This window comes from Podarcis muralis, chromosome 5, assembly GCF_964188315.1.
Source record: "Podarcis muralis chromosome 5, rPodMur119.hap1.1, whole genome shotgun sequence".
Taxonomy (NCBI): domain Eukaryota; kingdom Metazoa; phylum Chordata; class Lepidosauria; order Squamata; family Lacertidae; genus Podarcis; species Podarcis muralis.
This window is the reverse complement of record NC_135659.1, coordinates 92,590,331-92,609,021: the sequence shown is the minus strand read 5'-3', so window position 1 is coordinate 92,609,021 and position 18,691 is coordinate 92,590,331. Positions and strand designations below refer to the sequence as shown.

General features: G+C 45.2%; 1 protein-coding gene and 1 long non-coding RNA gene across 2 annotated transcripts in view; both read right to left on the bottom strand.

Moving 5' to 3' along the window:
* Window positions 1–1,490: 1,490 nt before the first annotated feature.
* Window positions 1,491–3,587, bottom strand: LOC144327862 (uncharacterized). Its single transcript, XR_013393029.1, has 2 exons — window positions 2,914–3,587; window positions 1,491–2,748 (listed from the first exon to the last, which is right to left on the bottom strand). It is a non-coding gene; the product is annotated as an uncharacterized LOC144327862 (long non-coding RNA).
* A 2,802-nt stretch (window positions 3,588–6,389) lies between these two features.
* The window catches only part of NTSR1 (neurotensin receptor 1), a 119,394-nt gene continuing 107,092 nt past the window's right edge, over window positions 6,390–18,691 (bottom strand). The window contains exons 3-4 of the mRNA XM_028735398.2: window positions 10,803–10,893; window positions 6,390–10,029 (exon numbers count right to left, since the gene is read on the bottom strand). Of these exons, the coding sequence (XP_028591231.2) occupies window positions 9,780–10,029; window positions 10,803–10,893 (341 nt within the window). The 3' untranslated portion in view covers window positions 6,390–9,779. The remainder of the gene's footprint in view (window positions 10,030–10,802; window positions 10,894–18,691) is intronic.

The window sequence follows — 18,691 nt, the reverse complement described above, 5'->3', positions numbered from 1 at the left end:
GCATCAGGTTTGGACAAATTCCAAGCTGAAGCTGGTCATTTCAGACAGATTTGGGGCCTGTCTAAACAGGGACAGGGTTTTTCTGAAGCCTTCTGAACCAAAGCATGGACCTCTAACAGGATTCTGGATGTTTGGAGATTTGGACATTGAAGAAACCATAGCTGTCAACCGTCCCTTATTTGGCGGGAAACTCCCTTATCCCAGCGCCGTTTCCCGCTGCTGTCCCGGATTGATGATGTCCTTTAAATTTCCCAGGTTTCATGCTCGCCCGGCTCGGGAGGGAAGCAGCGGCTTGGGGTCCTCCGCCTAGAGAGAGCGAGAGAGCGCGCACGCACGAGCTGCCGCGTCTCCGTCTCTCCCTTTCCCCCCTCAGGGGCGCGTCGTGACGAGACGGGTGGTGGCGGGTGGGCAGTCAGCCCTCTCTTGCGAGACTTCCACCCCGCTGCCAGGGGAAGCCGGAGGCGGCAGTGGTGGCGGTGGCTGAGGAGGCGGCCTGAGGGAGGAGGAAGAGGAGGGGATGGGGAGGGATGCAGAATGGCGGCGCTTCAGCGGACGCGGCGGCACTGCAACTGCCTCATGCCGGGCTCGTGGGCGGTGTGGGCGAGAGTCTCTCTCTCTCTCTCTCCCCCTCCCTCTCTCTTGGGCAGGGAAGGGCCGATGGAACTCCTCGCGCCAGGACGACGGCAGCCCCGACGTGCTGCTTAGCATACCCTCCAACCAGTGCACTATCTTAATGTAGTGATTTCCCCCTCTGCATCCCTTTCATAACTCTATGTTTATAAATCATTTGTCCATCCATAGTTCAAATTTTTACTACAAGTTTTCTGTCAATCCTACCAATGTATGTAACTCTTTACAATAGCTTTTCAACTAAATTATCAACTTTCCCCATTCTTTATTAAAGAGGTCCTCTTCCTGGTTTCTACTTCTGCCTGTAAGCTTTGCCATCTCGACGTCGTTCATCAGTTTTGTCTGCCACTCTTCTTTGGTTGGAGTTGTAGACCCTTAGGATCATCTAGTCCAAACCCCTGCAAAACCCAGTCAGTCGCAGCAAAAGCAGCATGGCTCCATCAGTGCCGGATTTATGTATAAACTAAGCAAAATCCCTTATTTTGGCTGCTGATCCCTTATTTTCGAGGCTGCTGGTCCCTTATTTTCAAATCTGTAAGTTGACAGCTATGGAAGAAACACCCCATAAGGCACGTCTTCCAAAAGTGAATTCTTGTTTGCCATATAAGAAAAACACCACAGTAGGATGGACGGAAAGCTCTGTTTTCGTGATGGAAAGGTCTAGTTTCTAATCAGAGGGAATAGTTTCCCCAGGAGACTCCAATCACAGTGTTTTGGAGAAGGGATGATGGAGTAATGTATCTCCTTGCTCTTGTTTGTTCTGTATTCTTTACTAACGCTATTAGTGGCGCGCGTGTTTGTGTGGAGACAAATCAGCCCAGAATATAATTAAGCTGCAGGAATACAATCAGCCAACAAAATAAAACCCAAGGCTGTTTTATTTCTGAAGATCAATGCATGACAAAGTAGTACCATACAGTACAAAGGCTAATATCAAGAAATAGCTTACTCTTTACACTTGGATCTAAAAATATCCAATATACAAATATGATGTTGATACATTTTGAGAGTATTGTTCCCTTTGACACATGAACTATTAACAGGTAGATTGGAGCACTTGTCATGTCAATTGTTTATTTTTTTTAAAAAATAGTAACATAAGGACTTCTGTGGGGTTTTCTTTAAATTGTGCACTTTTGTATTTCTGCCACAACAATGACATGTGTAGAATAGTTACATTGAACAAATATATGAATTTGCCAGTACAAGGGCAAAATGTTGTAAAAAGTGGGGGGTTGTTTTCATACTCACCATCTTGGTTGGAATTGCCATCGTTTGTTCAGTAAACTTGTTGCTTTATGGTTCTTTCTGCATTAACCAATGTTCAAACCAGATCTGTGGGTTTTTTTGTTTTAGAAGAAGAAGAAGAAGAGTTTGGATTTGATATCCCGCCTTTCACTCCCTTTAAGGAGTCTCAAAGCGGCTAACATTCTCCTTTCCCTTCCTCCCCCACAACAAACACTCTGTGAGGTGAGTGGGGCTGAGAGACTTCAAGGAAGCGTGACTGGCCCAAGGTCACCCAGCAACTGCAAGTGGAGGAGCGGAGACGCGAACCCGGTTCCCCAGATTAGCAGACTACCGCTCTTAACCACTACACCACACTGGCTCTCGTTTTAAAATAACGTTTAATATATAACTGCCAATTGTCCATTGTGGACTAACAAAAAGTTATTAAATTTATTCCGGGTTACTGCATCTTTAATTAAAAGCTTCCTCCTTGCAGCTTCTTTCACTTGGGTTGGTTTTTGTCAGGTGCAATAGCAGCATTACTCATGAATAGCCTCTTGGTTGTTCTCAAATAGCCTCACTTGCGCTTGAAATTCAGTTCTTCTTTCTGGGAAGAGAAGGCTTTAATTATTTGTTTCCCCTCATTATTATTTCTCTTCTTTCCTTTGTAGTGGGAGATCGTTATTTTGCAATAAAAAAAGTAAAACAACCAATAACAAAAGCCAGTAACTTCAGCCGATTATTAAATTGTGGGTACAGGAAATTATATTAGAGGGCAATTCAGAGACTACTGAAAGGACAGTTAAGAGACTCTTTGTCAGTAAGAGCAAAAGCTGCAAGGAAGAAGCTGCTAATTAACACCACAGGGGACTTTTGCTTCATGGGATGTGCCTCTGGCAGTGGCGTAGCGTGGGTTGTCAGCACCCGGGGCAAGGCAAGTAATTTGCGCCCCCTAACCCGTGGATTTGCGCCCCCTAACCTGTGGATTTGCCCTAACCCCGATGTTGCGCCCGGTGCGGCCGGCCCCTCCTGCACCCCCCACGCTACGCCACTGGCCTCTGGATTAGAGAAGGATTTTGGGGAGGTGGAATGTGAAACCATTTAAATTACACTTCAGGCTGATTGTTTAAAAGCAATTGCTTGGCAGGGTTAAACAACCTACGTGTAGAACCAACCCATGGTATAAACTGGCAGGTCTTTGCTTTCAAATTTCCCTACAAAGTGCCTGTCAGAAGCCCCTCATTCCAGAAACTCACAGCCCCATGGTTTCCGGATACCTTCAAGATGCCCCTACACCTATTGTCCCTATGGTGAGAAGCTTGTGGCACCCCATGCTCTGAAACTGAATGCAAAAACAAAAAGAAAGACATATTAGAGGCGGCCACATAGCTTTGGATCTTCTTACTTCTGGAGAGGTCCTGCTCTAAGTTCCTTTGTAAGTCGAGGCATGATTTATAAAGGAGAGGGCCTTTTCTGTGGTGGCACCCCAACACCTGAATGCTCACCCTAAGGAAGGCTTGCTTAGCACTGACATTACTAGGTTTTCAACCACAGGTGAAGTTCTTCCTATTTGCCCAGGAGTACATAATATGCGGAGTTGTGTTCTATTCTGTTTTTAGCTTCTTGGTTTTGTTGTTTTGCCTGTATTGTCTGGGTGGATGAGGCCAACCATGGAGCCAGGAATGATATGGCTTCAGTGGCCAGCTCCTCCTCCTCCTCCTCCTCCTCCTCCTCCTCCTCCTCCTCCTCCTCCTCCTCCTGCAGAGAGGAAGGAGTGGGGAAACCCTGACCAGTGGTGGCAGCAGGAGGAGGCGCCGATGCCGGCCATTGAAGCCATGCTGCCGCTGTGTTTGATGTCCTGATGTCTCCCGATGTCCTGACATCAAGTGTGCAATGTTGGCCCCCATTCTCCCTTGAAGGATGGCGCCTCTGATTCCTGTCAACCCTAGCCTGAAACAGACTATGGACGTACCATGGCAGAAATGGTTTGGTTGCAGCAGTGTGAAACATCCATTTACAAATATCGGCTTCTCCTTTTGCTTTTCAGCTCGCAGCAGTGTCATTGCGCTCCATACCACGATCAAGAAAATGTAACTTGGAATTATTGTGCATGAACAGCTTTTGCCATGTCATGCAATTTTCATGATTGTCAAAAGAAAGAGAGAGATTGAGATCGAGATCTGTTGCCCTGTATAAAGAGGACAATTTGATCAAAGTGAGTGGCGGTATTCAGAGCTAGCAATGTGATTGCCCTATGTTCGGAAAAAGACAGTTTGACATAACCAATGAAGGCATCTGTTTACTTTTCCTGTTTACACCATGTGTCTCCCTTAGGCCTCCCATCTGCCCTTCCATTACGTTGGATTCTTTAAGACTGCAGTCACTGAAGCGAAACCGTGCTTGCTGTACAAAAGGCAAAAATCGGCAGAGCATCACATGCACGGAGGCAGGATGGAGCTCAGGAAGAAGAAGAAGAAGAAGAAGAAGAAGAAGAAGAAGAAGAAGAAGAAGAAGAAGAAGAAGAAGAAGAAGCCACCCATTATGGATAAATTGATCAGAAGCACAATTCATTTTGGAGTCTGATTGCACACTTTGTCAAATGGATGGTGCTCTCCATAAAAAGCAGTTTGAAAAGTACATTTTCAAAAAGTCATACGGCGGACCCTTTTAATAGCTGCCATCCATCTGCTGTAGCTTTATTTCCCTGAATCTGCTATCTTTTAAAAAACCTTCTAAAAGGCAAATGTCTTAGAAGCGTCTCAACAGAAATGATCGCAGGGTTCATTTAACCCAATGGTCTCAAAACAGCATGCCCGGCTTGAAAATTGCTGAAGGTCTCAGCAGACTGTTCAATGATTTTCCTGCAATTGTGACATGCGGTGGTAGATGCGGGTTTCTGTGTTTCTTATATGTTGCATTTTATTGTATTACAATTTTGATTCAAATTGCAATGCAATAAAATGCAATATGAGAAACAAAATAAGGAATAAAAAGACGGTTGAAAATCAGGATGACTATTTCGTCCAATGGATGGGCAGTGGCGGCGCTTCATGCTCCAGCACTGGGGGGCAGACAGCAGGCGGGGGCAGGGGTGTGGCGCTCGTCCTGGGGTCAGGGTGTGCCGCCTTTAGGGGCGTGATGCTCAGCACTGGCGGAGGAGCAGCTGTGATGGGACCCCACCAGGATCGCGCTGCCGGAGGCAGTGCGCTCCCCCCGCACTCCTCTTCCTCCACCAGTGTGGATGGGATGTCTCCCATCTTCAGCCACAAATCCAACAGACCACAGACCACTTGAATGCAGCTCATTCCATGGGTTGGTAACTGATCTAGCGCAACTCTGTGCAAATGTAAGATTCCTCGATATTAAACCACCACCTGCAGTCTTCCCATAAAATAGGATTTTCTCACATTTTCCATTCAGCAATCCATTTCGCTGTGCACGCACTTTCTGATAAGCAACCTAAGTCTGTGTGGTTTACTCGTGGTAGACTCGTAATCTGGTGAACTGGGTTCGCGTCCCCACTCCTCCACATGCAGCTGCTGGGTGACCTTGGGCTAGTCACACTTCTTTGAAGTCTCTCAGCCCCACACACCTCACAGAGTGTTTGTTGTGGGGGAGGAAGGGAAAGGAGAATGTTAGCCGCTTTGAGACTCCTTAGGGTAGTGATAAAGTGGGATATCAAATCCAAACTCTTCTTCTCTTCTTCTACCATTGAGCCATCTTTCTTTATGCAGAGTGAGGGAGCCATCTCAGGTGGCAGCTGCTGAGGGGTGGAGAGTGGACATTGCTGGGGGAGTCACCCCACAGCCTTGTGGGCCCTGTGTGTGGTGGAGCATTTAGCCTATCACCAGTGTTGAAGTAAGATGCAACTGCTGGTTTAGTCAAAAGGGAGAGGCACCATTTTCTCCTCCACCACCATTGACGCAAGCCAGCCCTGCTCTACATAAGTAGTTTTCAAACTTTCCAATTCCTGGGTTATCTCTTGTCAGAATTGTCTCATCTTTGCTATGGGACAGCAGCTTGTTGCAAGGGATTCTGGGATATGTTCCATGGAACACAAGTTCATGCAAGGTCCTCTCAGGTCTGTCCTTGCAGTTAAGAATTACAGGAGAAGACTGGTAGTGAAGAAGCTGTCTTTTAGCCAAAGTCCTCACCAAGATACCCCCCAATAAGCTTTTGAGGTGCTCCAGGTAATGGTTTTGCAGGCCACTGGCTGAAGCAAAGTCTCCTTGCTTCTCTCTGACCTCTCCTCACGCATCAAATGTGGCAGTCCTTTGATCATCCCTCAAGAGATTATGCATACCAGATGAGGCCAATCCAGTGCCAAATCCAGTATGTCTCATTCCTTTTATATCTTCCTCCCTGCGTAAGAAGAAAAATCTGTAAAATGTCGCTAGCTGGTTTGGAGCTGTAATGTGCTACATTTCCAGGACTTTCAAAACAGATGCATGCAGATTATGCAAGCTTTTTTGTTAAATTATTATTAAAAAATCAGATTTAAATAATAACGGAAATGGATCATCACATTGACATACAGCAAAGTGAACATTTATTCATGTATATAACATTATATACATGTTGTCCTTGGGCCCTTTAAAAGTTCCCCTCCAAAGGATCTAAAAATAAATAAATCAAAATCTAGCATGTCATAGGGAAAATGCAGTTACTGCTTTCATTTCTTTCCTAGAGATTTTATGGTTTATGGTTTATGTAACTTTATATAGATTTATTGAATTTGGTACAATGCTTACACGTGGTGCAACTTGGTTCATACATTGTTCCATATTTTGCAAAGTTACAAAATCACAGAATTTTAGAGTTGCAAGGAAGATTGAAGGTCATCTGGTCCAGCCCCCTGCTCTTTATCATTCACCCCAAAATAATGAATTTTAACCAAAATGTCTGCCTCCAGGAATTTGTTACATGCCAAAAGTACACAAGCACAGACTTAGGTATACACACGCGTGCATATGTGTGCTTTCGCTTTTCTTTCTTCTGGCTTATTTACTTGCATTTTCTTTTGATTGAAAGGCACAGTCATATCAGCTACTGTGTCCCTGTTGTGGTGAGTTCAAAAGTCAAAGTTAGTTGTCCTTAAATCCTATTATCAATTGGGAGTAAAGCAACAGTGTTTGCAATAAGATGTCAGAACTGGGGATGGCTTACAGGCAATCTATTCTTCCCTGATTCTTTTGTAAACTCTAGACAGTTTTTCTAAGGCTCCTCCAGTCAGGATTCATTAACCTCATGAGAGGGTTGCCATATTTAAAGAAAAGTTGTCGAGCTTCCTGGTTCTGTGGGGGGGAAAACGGACATTTTGCCAGATGCTAATTTCACCATTTGAATCCTGGACATGCCCAGGAAATTCTGGATGTATGGCAACCATGCCTCATGATGGCCACATCTAAGTCTCTACCCAGGATGGATTTGTTTGCCAGGATTAATAAACCTTAAGTTTCTTTATTATTTCACCAGCAGTCATACCAGACGATATAAATCTGCACTTGGCTGCAAAACATATACACCAAAGCCTAGCACTAACATATCCCCAAATAATGAGGGAGTTTTCAAGTTCCCCAGCATGGTACAGTCTAGCAACAGATAAATCAGGCCCAGCCGAGCAGACTTTAGATTTGGAAAGAACTGGATTATCAGATACGGATCCCCCCCAAATATGCTACAGTTTTCCCTAGCAGAGATTCAGCCATTGAATTTTGCCTTCATGCTTAGTTGCTCAGGCAGCACATCGCCAAATGCTGTGATGTTTAGAATGGAGGCTGAGGAGAACAGATGTCTTTCTCATTCTCCAGCTACACTTGTTGTTACACCACTGATCGCTAGCTGCCATGCCAAGGAACTATTCGGGAGGGGAGGAAATCCTGGGAAACAGAGAAGCAGTGCAAGGCATGCCTATGTCCTGCATGTTGAAGAGTTGAATCTGCCTTTAGGAAATCACCATATTAATATCAGTCTCAGTATGGTGTAGTGGATAGGGGCTGGACTTAGAACTAGGGAGATTAGGTTCATCTCAGCCATGATGCTCAGCGGGTGACCTTAGGCTAGCTTCCCCCAACCTGGTCCTCTTCAGATGTTGTTGGATGAGAGCTTTCATCATCTCTGACCATACATTGTATTGGCTGGGACTGATGGCTCCAGCAACATACGGAGGACCCTATGCTTCCCATACCTGTAGAAAGAGAAGAGTTTTCCCTCCATCTCTTTAGGTATACAGTTGAGGGAGGGTAACATTGCAACCATGAAGCTGCAAAGATGTCACAATGGTTGGGGCCGATGGTAGCTGGAATCCAAACCATCAGGAGGACATCAGGTTTGGAGAAGGCTGAGCTTAGGCTGGTCACCATGTCTCTCTCTTTTTTGTAAACAATTTTTATTCATTTTCAATGAAATCCTCCAATTAACAACAAATCCAATCAAATCATTCCAAATTACAATAATAATACCACCAATTATATATTACAATTACAAAAATAATAATAATTCAAAAGCGGACTCCCCATGTTCCAGACGTCTTGAGATTTTGCCTAGATTAAAGTCTCTGCGTTCTTTGCTATTGTTCAATTCATAACTCTGATTTTAACCATCCTTATTTTCTCAAACCATCAGTAGCTGTTCTGCAACTCCCTGTCTTTTCCCCTCCAGTCCCTTAAATCGTTAGCACACAAGAGGAATTTTTTATTCCATATTGTTGGCTGGCCACCATGTCTCAACCCAACTTACTATACAGAGTGGTTGGTGAAGAAAAAATGGAGAGTACCCTCTTTTTAATACCTAATCCAGACTCAGTTTTCCACTGCCATTTAGCTACTACTGCCATACCTGCTACTTACAATTTCCTAACTTCTTCCCTAATCTCTTCTTCATTATCTACTGTAGATTGCAAGTGCTCTGAGCAACCCCTTGATCTGTATGGCACCTTGCATATGATTGGCATGACACAAGTGTTACACAGTTGTAGACAAAGTAATTGAACTCGACCAGTAATCAAAGCTGGATGTGTCTCCTCTGCCTCAAGTGAATTCAAGTGCTATATAAAGGATGCAACAACTTTCCCCTTTCTCTCCTAGCAGGTATAGCATATTTTTCCAGGCACCTTTGCCATCATCATTACTGTACAATGGTATCAATGCCTGGAGGCTTTGATCAAGGAACATGGCCCTGCTATGACAGGCACATACACAAATAATAACAACAGTGGTTTCCTAGGCCAAAATATTGAAATATTATTGAAAACGTAACCCAAGATGGCACCATGGACTTTCCAAGGCACCCCACCCTCCCCTTATCAAATGAAAGGGAGCCACACTGGTTCTCCCAAACACTCCCTGCAGAACCTGAATTCATCCCCAAAACCAAAAGTACAAGAATAACCTCATTCCCTGAGTATTGCATGCCCTTCTTTATTTAACAATTTACATTCCTCTTTCTTTAAAGACCCGTTGGATAAGTTTCCCTTCTCCCACCCTAAAAGCAACAATACCTACCCAGCTTCTATACCAGCTTAAAATCACCAGGAGAGGTGGGTCTTTTCCAACCCCCCTGTGGCACTTCTAACTGAGAAATGGATGAACTGCAGTACAAGAAGCATTCAAGCTTGGCCAACACTGACTCCATAAATGTTTATGCTTCCTGGATGATGTCACAGGCAACTTCTATGCTGGATCAAAATTACACAACATGGAGACGTTACTCACAAAAGGCAGAGGCCGATGCATTAACATAACCCCAAAGTTAATCTGTAGAACAGAGGTCTACTCATTCCCATGTATGACAACCAGCTAAACACATTCATGCTATGGTGAATTTGGAGGTCATGTATGAAAGCAGTACAGCCCTCTTCTCAAGCTCCGATTCTGCCTTGAATCAAGACGCTTGTTCATTCCTTCCTTGACAATGCCCAAGTCTCAATACGTGGTTTCTCTGGTGACTTGGCTGGAGAAGGTATGGTTGCTGGAGATGCTGTTGGACTTCCTGTTGAACTTGGTCCTCTTCTTCTTCTTCCTCCAGGGCAGGCACACAAACATGAGCGTGGAGAGGAAGATTTGGCGGAAGTTGGCAGAGACCAGGTTGTACAAGACTGGGTTGATGGCTGAACTGACATAGAAGAGGATGTTTGTCAGCATGTAGAAGTAGTGGTAGAAGTCGAAAAGGAAGCTAAGGGGATAGAAGAAAAGGAGGGGCAAATGAGCAAGGAAAAAACCCAGATGGTTGAGTTGTGTAACAACAAGTCATCATGACAATTCATCATCATTTTAGTGCACATTCCTCCATACATACTCTATTCAATTTTGCTAAATGTACAATTTTTTTCAAAGCATTTCTCCCAAATATAATGCTTTCTTGCCTGTTATTTTTGCTAATATATGAATTTTTTTTGCTCTAGTACATGCATATGTGTACACATTACTTGGCTGGAATTTCAAGGGACAAAGATTTGGCTTGGAGTCATGCACTGGGCCTGAGGTTGTCCCTTCTGTCTCCTTCAATGGAGAAGGAACCCTAGGAGAGCAAAAAGCTGAGATGGTGGATAAGCACATTCACACCTCTTGGTCAAGCTTCCAGTGTCATGTTCAGGGTCTCGCAACTTGGACTTCCTTTAGGAAGTTATTGACCTTATGGATTTAGGGGCTATGAAACCTCCTAGTTCTATGAACTTGGCTCAGGGTCATTGGCTGGAGATGCAATCAGAGGGACCTGGATCACCAGAACTTCTTCCCTTGAAAGATGAGGGAAAAGGGTAAAGGAGGGCTGAGCCATTATCCAGTCAATACTTCCAGCAGGATGGCAGCTTTCCCCTGAGAGTGGTTGTCCTCTTCTAAGAGGCCAGGAGTCACCTGATTGGGTAGGGGTAAAGGAAGCAAGGCTGTTTGCCACTGTGATTTGCACTGAAACATACTGCAGTTAATGCACAGAATTTGGTTACTCACTCTGACCACTGATTTTCTGGCACATAGCAATACATAAGTCGCCGTACATGATATGGAAGCCAGCAGACAACAAAGGCAATCACAACAGCTCCTGCAATGGACAAAAATACCGATTAGTCTCTGTAGTCGCTGCGGTCTGCACTTTCGTTGCATTGCAAGGCAAGTTGATGATTTGCACCCCGTGCTACGTTAAATCAGTATCCCACAACCAGGGGCAAAAACTGGCTCACCTAACCGTTTGCAATCATTGCAACAACACAAGTTCTGCATGAAAAAGATAGGGATGATTTTCAGCTTTCCACATTGGAGGGCTCTTATGCATGAAGGAGGACTTTGCTGCAAAGAAAGGAATGCAGATGGAAGGGGAAATAATGATTCAGTAGAGGAAGGGTGGGGAATTTGCATTTCCTTGAGGGTAATTTGTTGGGGCCCACTCACCTGCAATGGGTCAAACTCGATCCAGTGGTGGACTTGGGACCACAGTAAAAAATGATGTGGATCAGAGTGGATCCTGATGGTTCCTTTGTAGCCATGCATGTACCCCTTTTAAAGCCATCCAAGTTGGTGGCCATCAGTGCCTCTGGTGGGAGCAAATTCCATAGCTTAATAATGTACTATGTGAAGAACTTAATTTTGTCTGTGTGCTGTAGCACAATGGATCAGTGCTTCTGTCTGCTGACCAGAAATTTGGTGGTTTGAGCCCACCCAAGGGCAGCTGTGAGTAGGATTCCTGCACTTCAGGGGGTTGGATTAGATGACCCTTGTGGGTCCCTTCCAACTCTGATTCTCTGATACTATGATTCATCATTCAGCTTAGAATGCATCACTTCCTTTTTTTGGGGGGGGGGCATCACTGTTACCTCTCCCTCTGACAGCACTTCATGCCTGAGAACCACCTGTTCAGCAGGAGTTCAACCCAAGCCAGAAAACAAACAAACAAACAAACAAACAAACAAACAAACAAACAAACCACAAGCCCATCTGTCTTGTCGAGAAAGAAAATTGGACCATCCTTTGGAAACCTGCTGCATGACATGGCTGAAGACTGAGCCTATTTCCAATAAGCAGAAAAATCCATTTCGGAATCTGATCTTTTAATTTGTTAGGGCCTTGAAAACAACCTTCTCATCTGGAGGCAATAAGCTCTTTGAAAGACTTCTGTAATGATGGAATGGTATCATAGATATGTTGGTATACGAGCGCTCTCCATGGTGCTGAAAACGGCAGATAGTATTTTGCAGCTTAGAGCTGAAACAGCAAGACAGATAGGACTGGGTGAAACTATGGGTCACTAAATTGACTTAATATAACACAGAGATAGATGCTAAATATTAGTGCAGGAGCTAGCTATAACCTATCAGACAATACCTGCAGCATTTGAGATGGCATTCTGCCTAACCCTTCTCCAAGTCGCACCATAAAAGTAAGTAGGGGAGATTCCTGCATCATTCTTCCCTAGAGTCAAGTGCACCACTCCGCAGAAACCACAATGCAGAGCAGGTGAAACAAACTGTACAAAGAGCCAATAGCAGGCAAATTAAAAATCCCTACTCAGCCCCAAAGCAACCTATTAGATAATGACCCTGTATGATAGGTGTCAGGGGCTGGTCTGAATCGGATGCCAGAGGCTGGTCTGACTCTGAAGATGGAGGAATGAGATCACAGACAGAGCAGCCTCTAACAGAGGGGGAGGATCCCCCCTTGCTTTCCATGTTCCCAGAAGCAGTGAGACCAGCAGATTCAGAGGCTGCACAGTCGGGGGAAGAGCTGGACAGCTTTGAGATAGTAGCTAGGCAACCAGGAGGGAGGGAGTGTTTAGGCTCACTACTTCTTATCAGAAGCTACTGGAGGGAGGGGAAAACTCCCATGCCTGCCAGTGTACCTGACAATAGGTTAGGCTGAGAGGTAGTGACTAACCCAAGGTTGCTAACACTAGTTTCTCCATATGTGAATCATCAGCTTTGCATGCAGAAGGTCCCAGGCTCAGTTCCCAACATCTGGGAATGTCCCTTGTCTGAAATCCTGGAGAGCTGCTGCTGGTTAGTGTAGACAATACTGAGCTAGATAGAGAACTGGTTAGTGTCAAGGTAAGGAGGCATCCTGCCTTCTATGTTTCAGGTCTGACCAACATTACAGGTACATGCTTTTCAACATCTACATGCAGCCGCTGGGAGAGATCACCAGGCGGTTTGGGCTGGGTGTCCATCAGTATGCGGATGATACCCAGCTCTACCTCTCTTTCAAATCAGAACCAGTGAAGGTGAAGGTCCTGTGTGAGTGTCTGGAGGTGGTTGGAGGATGGATGGCGGCTAACAGATTGAGGTTGAATCTTGACAAGACAGAAGTACTGTTTTGGGGGGACAGGAGGCGGGAAGGTGTGGAGGACTCCCTGGTCCTGAATGGGGTAACTGTACCCCTGAAGGACCAGGTGCACAGCCTGGGAGTCATTTTGGACTCACAGCTATCCATGGAGGCGCAGGTTAATTCTGTGTCCAGGGCAGCTGTATACCAGCTCCATCTGGTACACAGGCTGAGACCCTACCTGCTCGCGGACTGTCTTGCCAGAGTGGTGCATGCTCTGGTTATCTCCCACTTGGACTACTGCAATGCGCTCTATGTGGGGCTACCTTTGAAGATGACCTGGAAACTACAACTAATCCAGAATGCGGCAGCTAGACTAGTGACTGGGAGCGGCTGCCAAGACCACATAACATCGGTCTTGAAAGACCTACATTGGCTCCCAGTACGTTTCCAAGCACAATTCAAAGCGTTGGTGCTGACCTTTAAAGCCCTAAACGGCCTCGGTCCAGTATATCTGAAGGAGCGTCTCCACCCCCATCGTTCTATGGACTTCTCGGTAGTGGCACCCGCCCTGTGGAATGCCCTCCCACCAGATGTCAAAGAGAACAACAACTACCAAACTTTTAGAAGATAGCCCTGTTTAGGGAAGCTATTAATGTTTGATGGTATTAAGGTATTTTAATATTTTGTTGGAAGCTGCCCAGAGTGGCTGGGGAAGCCCAGCCAGATGGGCGGGGTATAAATAATAAATAATAATAATTATTATTCTAATCATTGCTTATTATAGAATAATGAGGCTCTCTGGGCTTTGCATCCCTGCTGCCGCAGATCAAGGCTAGGGGCCAAGTAGACAAAGACCTACTTGGAGCCTTTATATTGAGGATATAAATTAGACTTGCATGGAACTGTCCACAGAACTGTATCCAAGGAGACCAAATCTGTCTCCCTCTTTGCACCTCCAAGTTTATCTCAGATACATCTAATTGCATATCTCAATTTTTAATAGCAGTGTGATTGCATTGAATATTACAACATTACCATAAATAGGTTACTAATTGGTTATTTATTTTCTGAGTCATGGCAACTAATTTTATATACCAATAGGTAGATATAGAGTCTAATTGCAGAGAATATCAGAGGCCACAAACAAGCTTTCAGATTTCTGCCAATTCATCCCAGTTCCTTCCTGTAGAGTTCCATGACAAGTCTGGATCAGGACAAATATTAAATTTCCATAATTTCTAAATCCTGATCCAAAAGTTCTGGCAGACATTAGAAATTCTGCTTGACATTTCAAGGAATCAACTTACTATCTGTTCTTACATTAACAAGCATGGCATATGATTGGCACCTCTACATTTTCAAGGCTTTTTATTTTTTTTCCACGGATCCTTGATATTTCTGCCCTTAGCTGCTAATACCATCTTCATTTTTGCATGCAGAAAAAATGCACATAGCCCTAAAGACTACACAATCCATGATGCAGTGGGAGTGTGAAAGGATGGGCATACATTCAGCGAACCATCAATTGCCACCTGTTGGTACCTCACATCCAGGTACAGGCACTTCAGAGAATGAACACTTTGCTGTGTCAGTGCCATGAGTTTGTTTGTTTCTTCCTGAGGAACTTGAGCAGATTTTTGGAGAACCAGATTGTCAGGGGTTCAGGGAGAGAGGCACAGATGAGGGAGGAGACTGAGAGCGAGGGGGAAGAATCCCGGAACGAGGAGGAGGAGGATGACAATGACTTGAGGGTTTCCATGAGTCTTTCAAGTGAATCGGAGGATTCCCAAAAGGGGGCGCCCCTGGTCAGGCCAAGGGGAGTCACAGGGGGGACTCGTCAGGAGCAGGGGAGCAGCAGGGGAACCCCGAGTGGGAGTTGGAGATCGGGGCCGGCTTCCCCGCCGGAACGGAGTGAAGAGGGTGGAGTTCCCAGTGTGACAGACGAAGCAGAGCAGGAAGCAGAGAGGGGAAGGAGATCGGGGCAAGACGTCCTGCCAGAAGGGGCGGAGAGTAGCACAGAGAGTAGTGTAGCTGTCAAGAGGAAGGTCAGAGGTAGCGAACGCGCGCCAAGTTCAAATGTGGAGGCGCGCGGAAATGCGGAGAGCCCGGAGGAGGAGCCTGGTCCCAAAGCACGGAGGAGGGGGGAGCAGGCGTCTGGGGACTCAGCGTCAGGGGAATCCAGGAGGGGAGGAACCCAGGGGGGCAGAAAGACCCTGCGGAAAAGGAAGGACAGGAAGAGGTGGACCAGCACAAGCCTCTTAAACTGGTGTAGAGGCGGGACTGATTCAGAGGGGACTTCAGCGGTCTAAGCGTAACAGACGTGGGGCTGCGCGCCTCGGCTGTGGAACAAACAATGTACTTCAATAAAGACTTTTGTAAATAAAGAGGACTTGGCGTTGGTCTCTTGTGAGCTGGGACCTGAGGCGGCCCTGACACAGATCCATATCAATGGTTCTTAGATACGAAAGGTAAATGGATCATCCACGTTTAGAAGCGGTTTACCACCAAATGCCGCTTTCTGGAGGCAAAAATGAAGAGAAAACATCCTGCTGCAGGAGTGCCTTGCTTTCAGAATGTGATGGCCTGGGACTTGGGCTTGGACTCGGAACCAGAGGAGACTCAGTCTGCACTGGATCCTTTGCCTCAGGCATCACCTGAACCAAGTCTGGGGCCTGATCCTGAAGCACCCTAGTCTGCACAGGTTCCTCTGCAACAAACACCAGCTGGGCCGAGTCAGGGGCCTGAGCCTGCCCTGGCTCCAGATGCAGGGATTACCTCTTCGCCATCAATGGGCCATCACTTACAGCTGCTCCACTACCAGTTGGGTCAGGGGAGGCTGAGGCGGCTCCTGGGTCTAGTAACCCACCAACATCTCCCGAGCTGCAGAGACTAAGGTCTGAGAGAAGGAGAGACCTGAGTACTCGCAGGAGGAGTGCTTGACTTCAGGCAAAACAGGGAGGTGAGTCGCCGGCAGATCAGGACCGGCTGCTACCCCAACAAAGATAAAAGGCTATCGGACCCCACCCCAGGTTGCGGGAGCAACATTGCTGTGTGCTAGATCCTGCCCCTGTCCTTGCCTGGTTTCCGGCCTTGTGTCCTGCCTTGGCCCTGTCGGACTGACTCCTAGCAGAACCTCCAGATTCTGGACCGGTCCTGGACCACATTTCACAGGTTACCCCCGGGCCCAGCACACAGAAGCATCCACACAGGTCATAGCAACAACTGTCCCCTTTCATCATCTGCCTCCAGCTTCTTACAGTCAGAGGGCCTTCTCGGTAGTGGTGCCCACCCTGTGGAATGCCCTCCCATTGGATGTCAAGGAGATAAATAACTATACAGCTTTCAGAAGACATCTGCAGGCAGCCCTCTATCGGGAAGTTTTTAAAGTTTGATGTTTTATATTTGTTGGAAGGTGCCCAGAGTGGCTGGATCAACCCAGTCAAATGGGTGGGGCACAATTATAGAATTATAGAATCACAGAGTCGGACAGGACCCTGAGGGCCATCTGGTCCAACCCCTGGCAATGCAGGATTATCTAATGAGATAATCTAATTATCTTCATCATCCATCATCATCATCACATGTGGAAGCTCATTTTTGTTGGGATTTTTATCTATCCGAGCTGCTCCAGCGAGTGGTACTATGATTTGTATACATCATGTGAGTGTCTGAAAGAGCGTGAGAAAGGAAGTCTGTATTATCTCTTCCTTCTGAGACCTACTGGAAGTTGGTTTCACTTCTGGGTGTGTTGCTGTTCTGTACTGGTGTTCAGAGAGCACAGACGTACTGATTGAGTCTGTGCATATAAAGTAGTTTTAGAACTACGATTGAGTCTTCTGCTATGATATACCAGAAGACTGGTGTCCTCTTTTCAGGAGAGAAGGGTCGCTTATTACCGGCTACTCTGGACTGAAGAAGATTTACAGCCAGAGAGGGCCATGCTCTGGAGACTAGGGAGGTTTGCAGCCTTCCCAGGGCGTTTTCCCAACAATTTTAGCTGCTAAGGCCAAATGCTATTGACCCCTCCTAGGGTGGGGAACCTCAGGCCTCCCTCCCTGATCCTTTGAACCTCTCCCCAGGCAACACCCTTCAATGGCCTTCTTCGAGGCTAGTGTGTGTACTTGAACTTGGATAAGGCCTCTTGCTTGTCTGGATGTCAACAAGGCTGTGGGGCAGCTTTGACTTAGAATCATAGAGTTGGAATAGACCACAAGGGCCATCGAGTCCAACCCCCTGCCAAGCAGGAAACACCATCAGAGCGCTCCTGACATATGGTTGTCAAGCCTCTGCTTAAAGACCTCCAAAGAAGGAGACTCCACCACACTCCTTGGCAGCAAATTCCACTGTCGAACAGCTCTTACTGTCAGGAAGTTCTTCCTAATGTTTAGGTGGAATCTTCTTTCTTGTAGTTTGGATCCATTGCTCCGTGTCCGCTTCTCTGGAGCAGGCCTTCTCTTTTTTTTTTTTTTAATCTTTTTATTGAGTTTCCTTTGTCAATACACCAACAAAAAATTTTACAATAAAGAAAAGAAAATACACAGAATACAGTACATAAGACAAAACATAAAAAATAGCAAAAATCATAAACACAAAAAGAAAAAAGCAAAAAGAAAAAACACCCGAAAATTACCTACTACACTTAACAAACGACCTCTACTTCCTTCCGTATTGGTTTCGGGTTTTATTTTTATACCTTATAATTTACTGCTGGTGTTGGTTTTTGGTTTGCACATCAGAAGTTTTATAATAAACCTGCTATAGTTGGTAAGTTTCTAAGATTGCCTTCCATATAAGCTGAAAATTTAGACCATTCCTCTTTTAACTTTGCTTTTTTTTGATTTCTAATTCTTTGTGTCATCTTTGCCAATTCCATGAAGCCATATAATTTTGATTGCCAATCCTTTACTGTTGGTAAATTTGTTCCCTTCCAATTTTGAGCGATTAACATTCTGGCCGCTGCTGTTGAATATTGAAATAAGGTTCTATCTTTGTCCCGTATTTCTTTTCCCACCATCCCCAACAAGAATGCCTCGGGCTTTTTCAAAAATGTGTATCCTAGTATTTTTTTTAATTCCTCATATATTTGGTTCCAAAACTTTTTTACTTCCTCACATGTCCACCACATGTGTATAAAATTGCCTTCTTTTATTCTACATCTCCAACATTTCCTATTACCCGTCTTGTACATCCTGTTTAATTTTTCCGGTGTTAAATACCATCTGTATACCATTTTCTCTAGGTTCTCTCTAATTGCAGCGCTTGCCGTAAATTTTATTCCCTCATTCCAAAGTTTAAACCATTTTTCATATTCAATATTGTGCCCCAAGTCTATCGCCCATTTAACCATGACTTCTTTAATTTCTTCATCCTTTGTGTCCCATTCTAATAAGATGTTATACATTTTGGATATTAATTTGGATTTACTCTCAATTATTTCGATTTGAAATTTGGATTTTTTTTCATTCATTCCTAATTTTTTGTCTTCTGTCCATAATGCATTAATCTGATGATACTGCAGCCAGTCCTTCAACTTCTCCTTCAACTCCTCATAAGGTCTTAATTTCCAGTTGTCCTGAGATCTTATT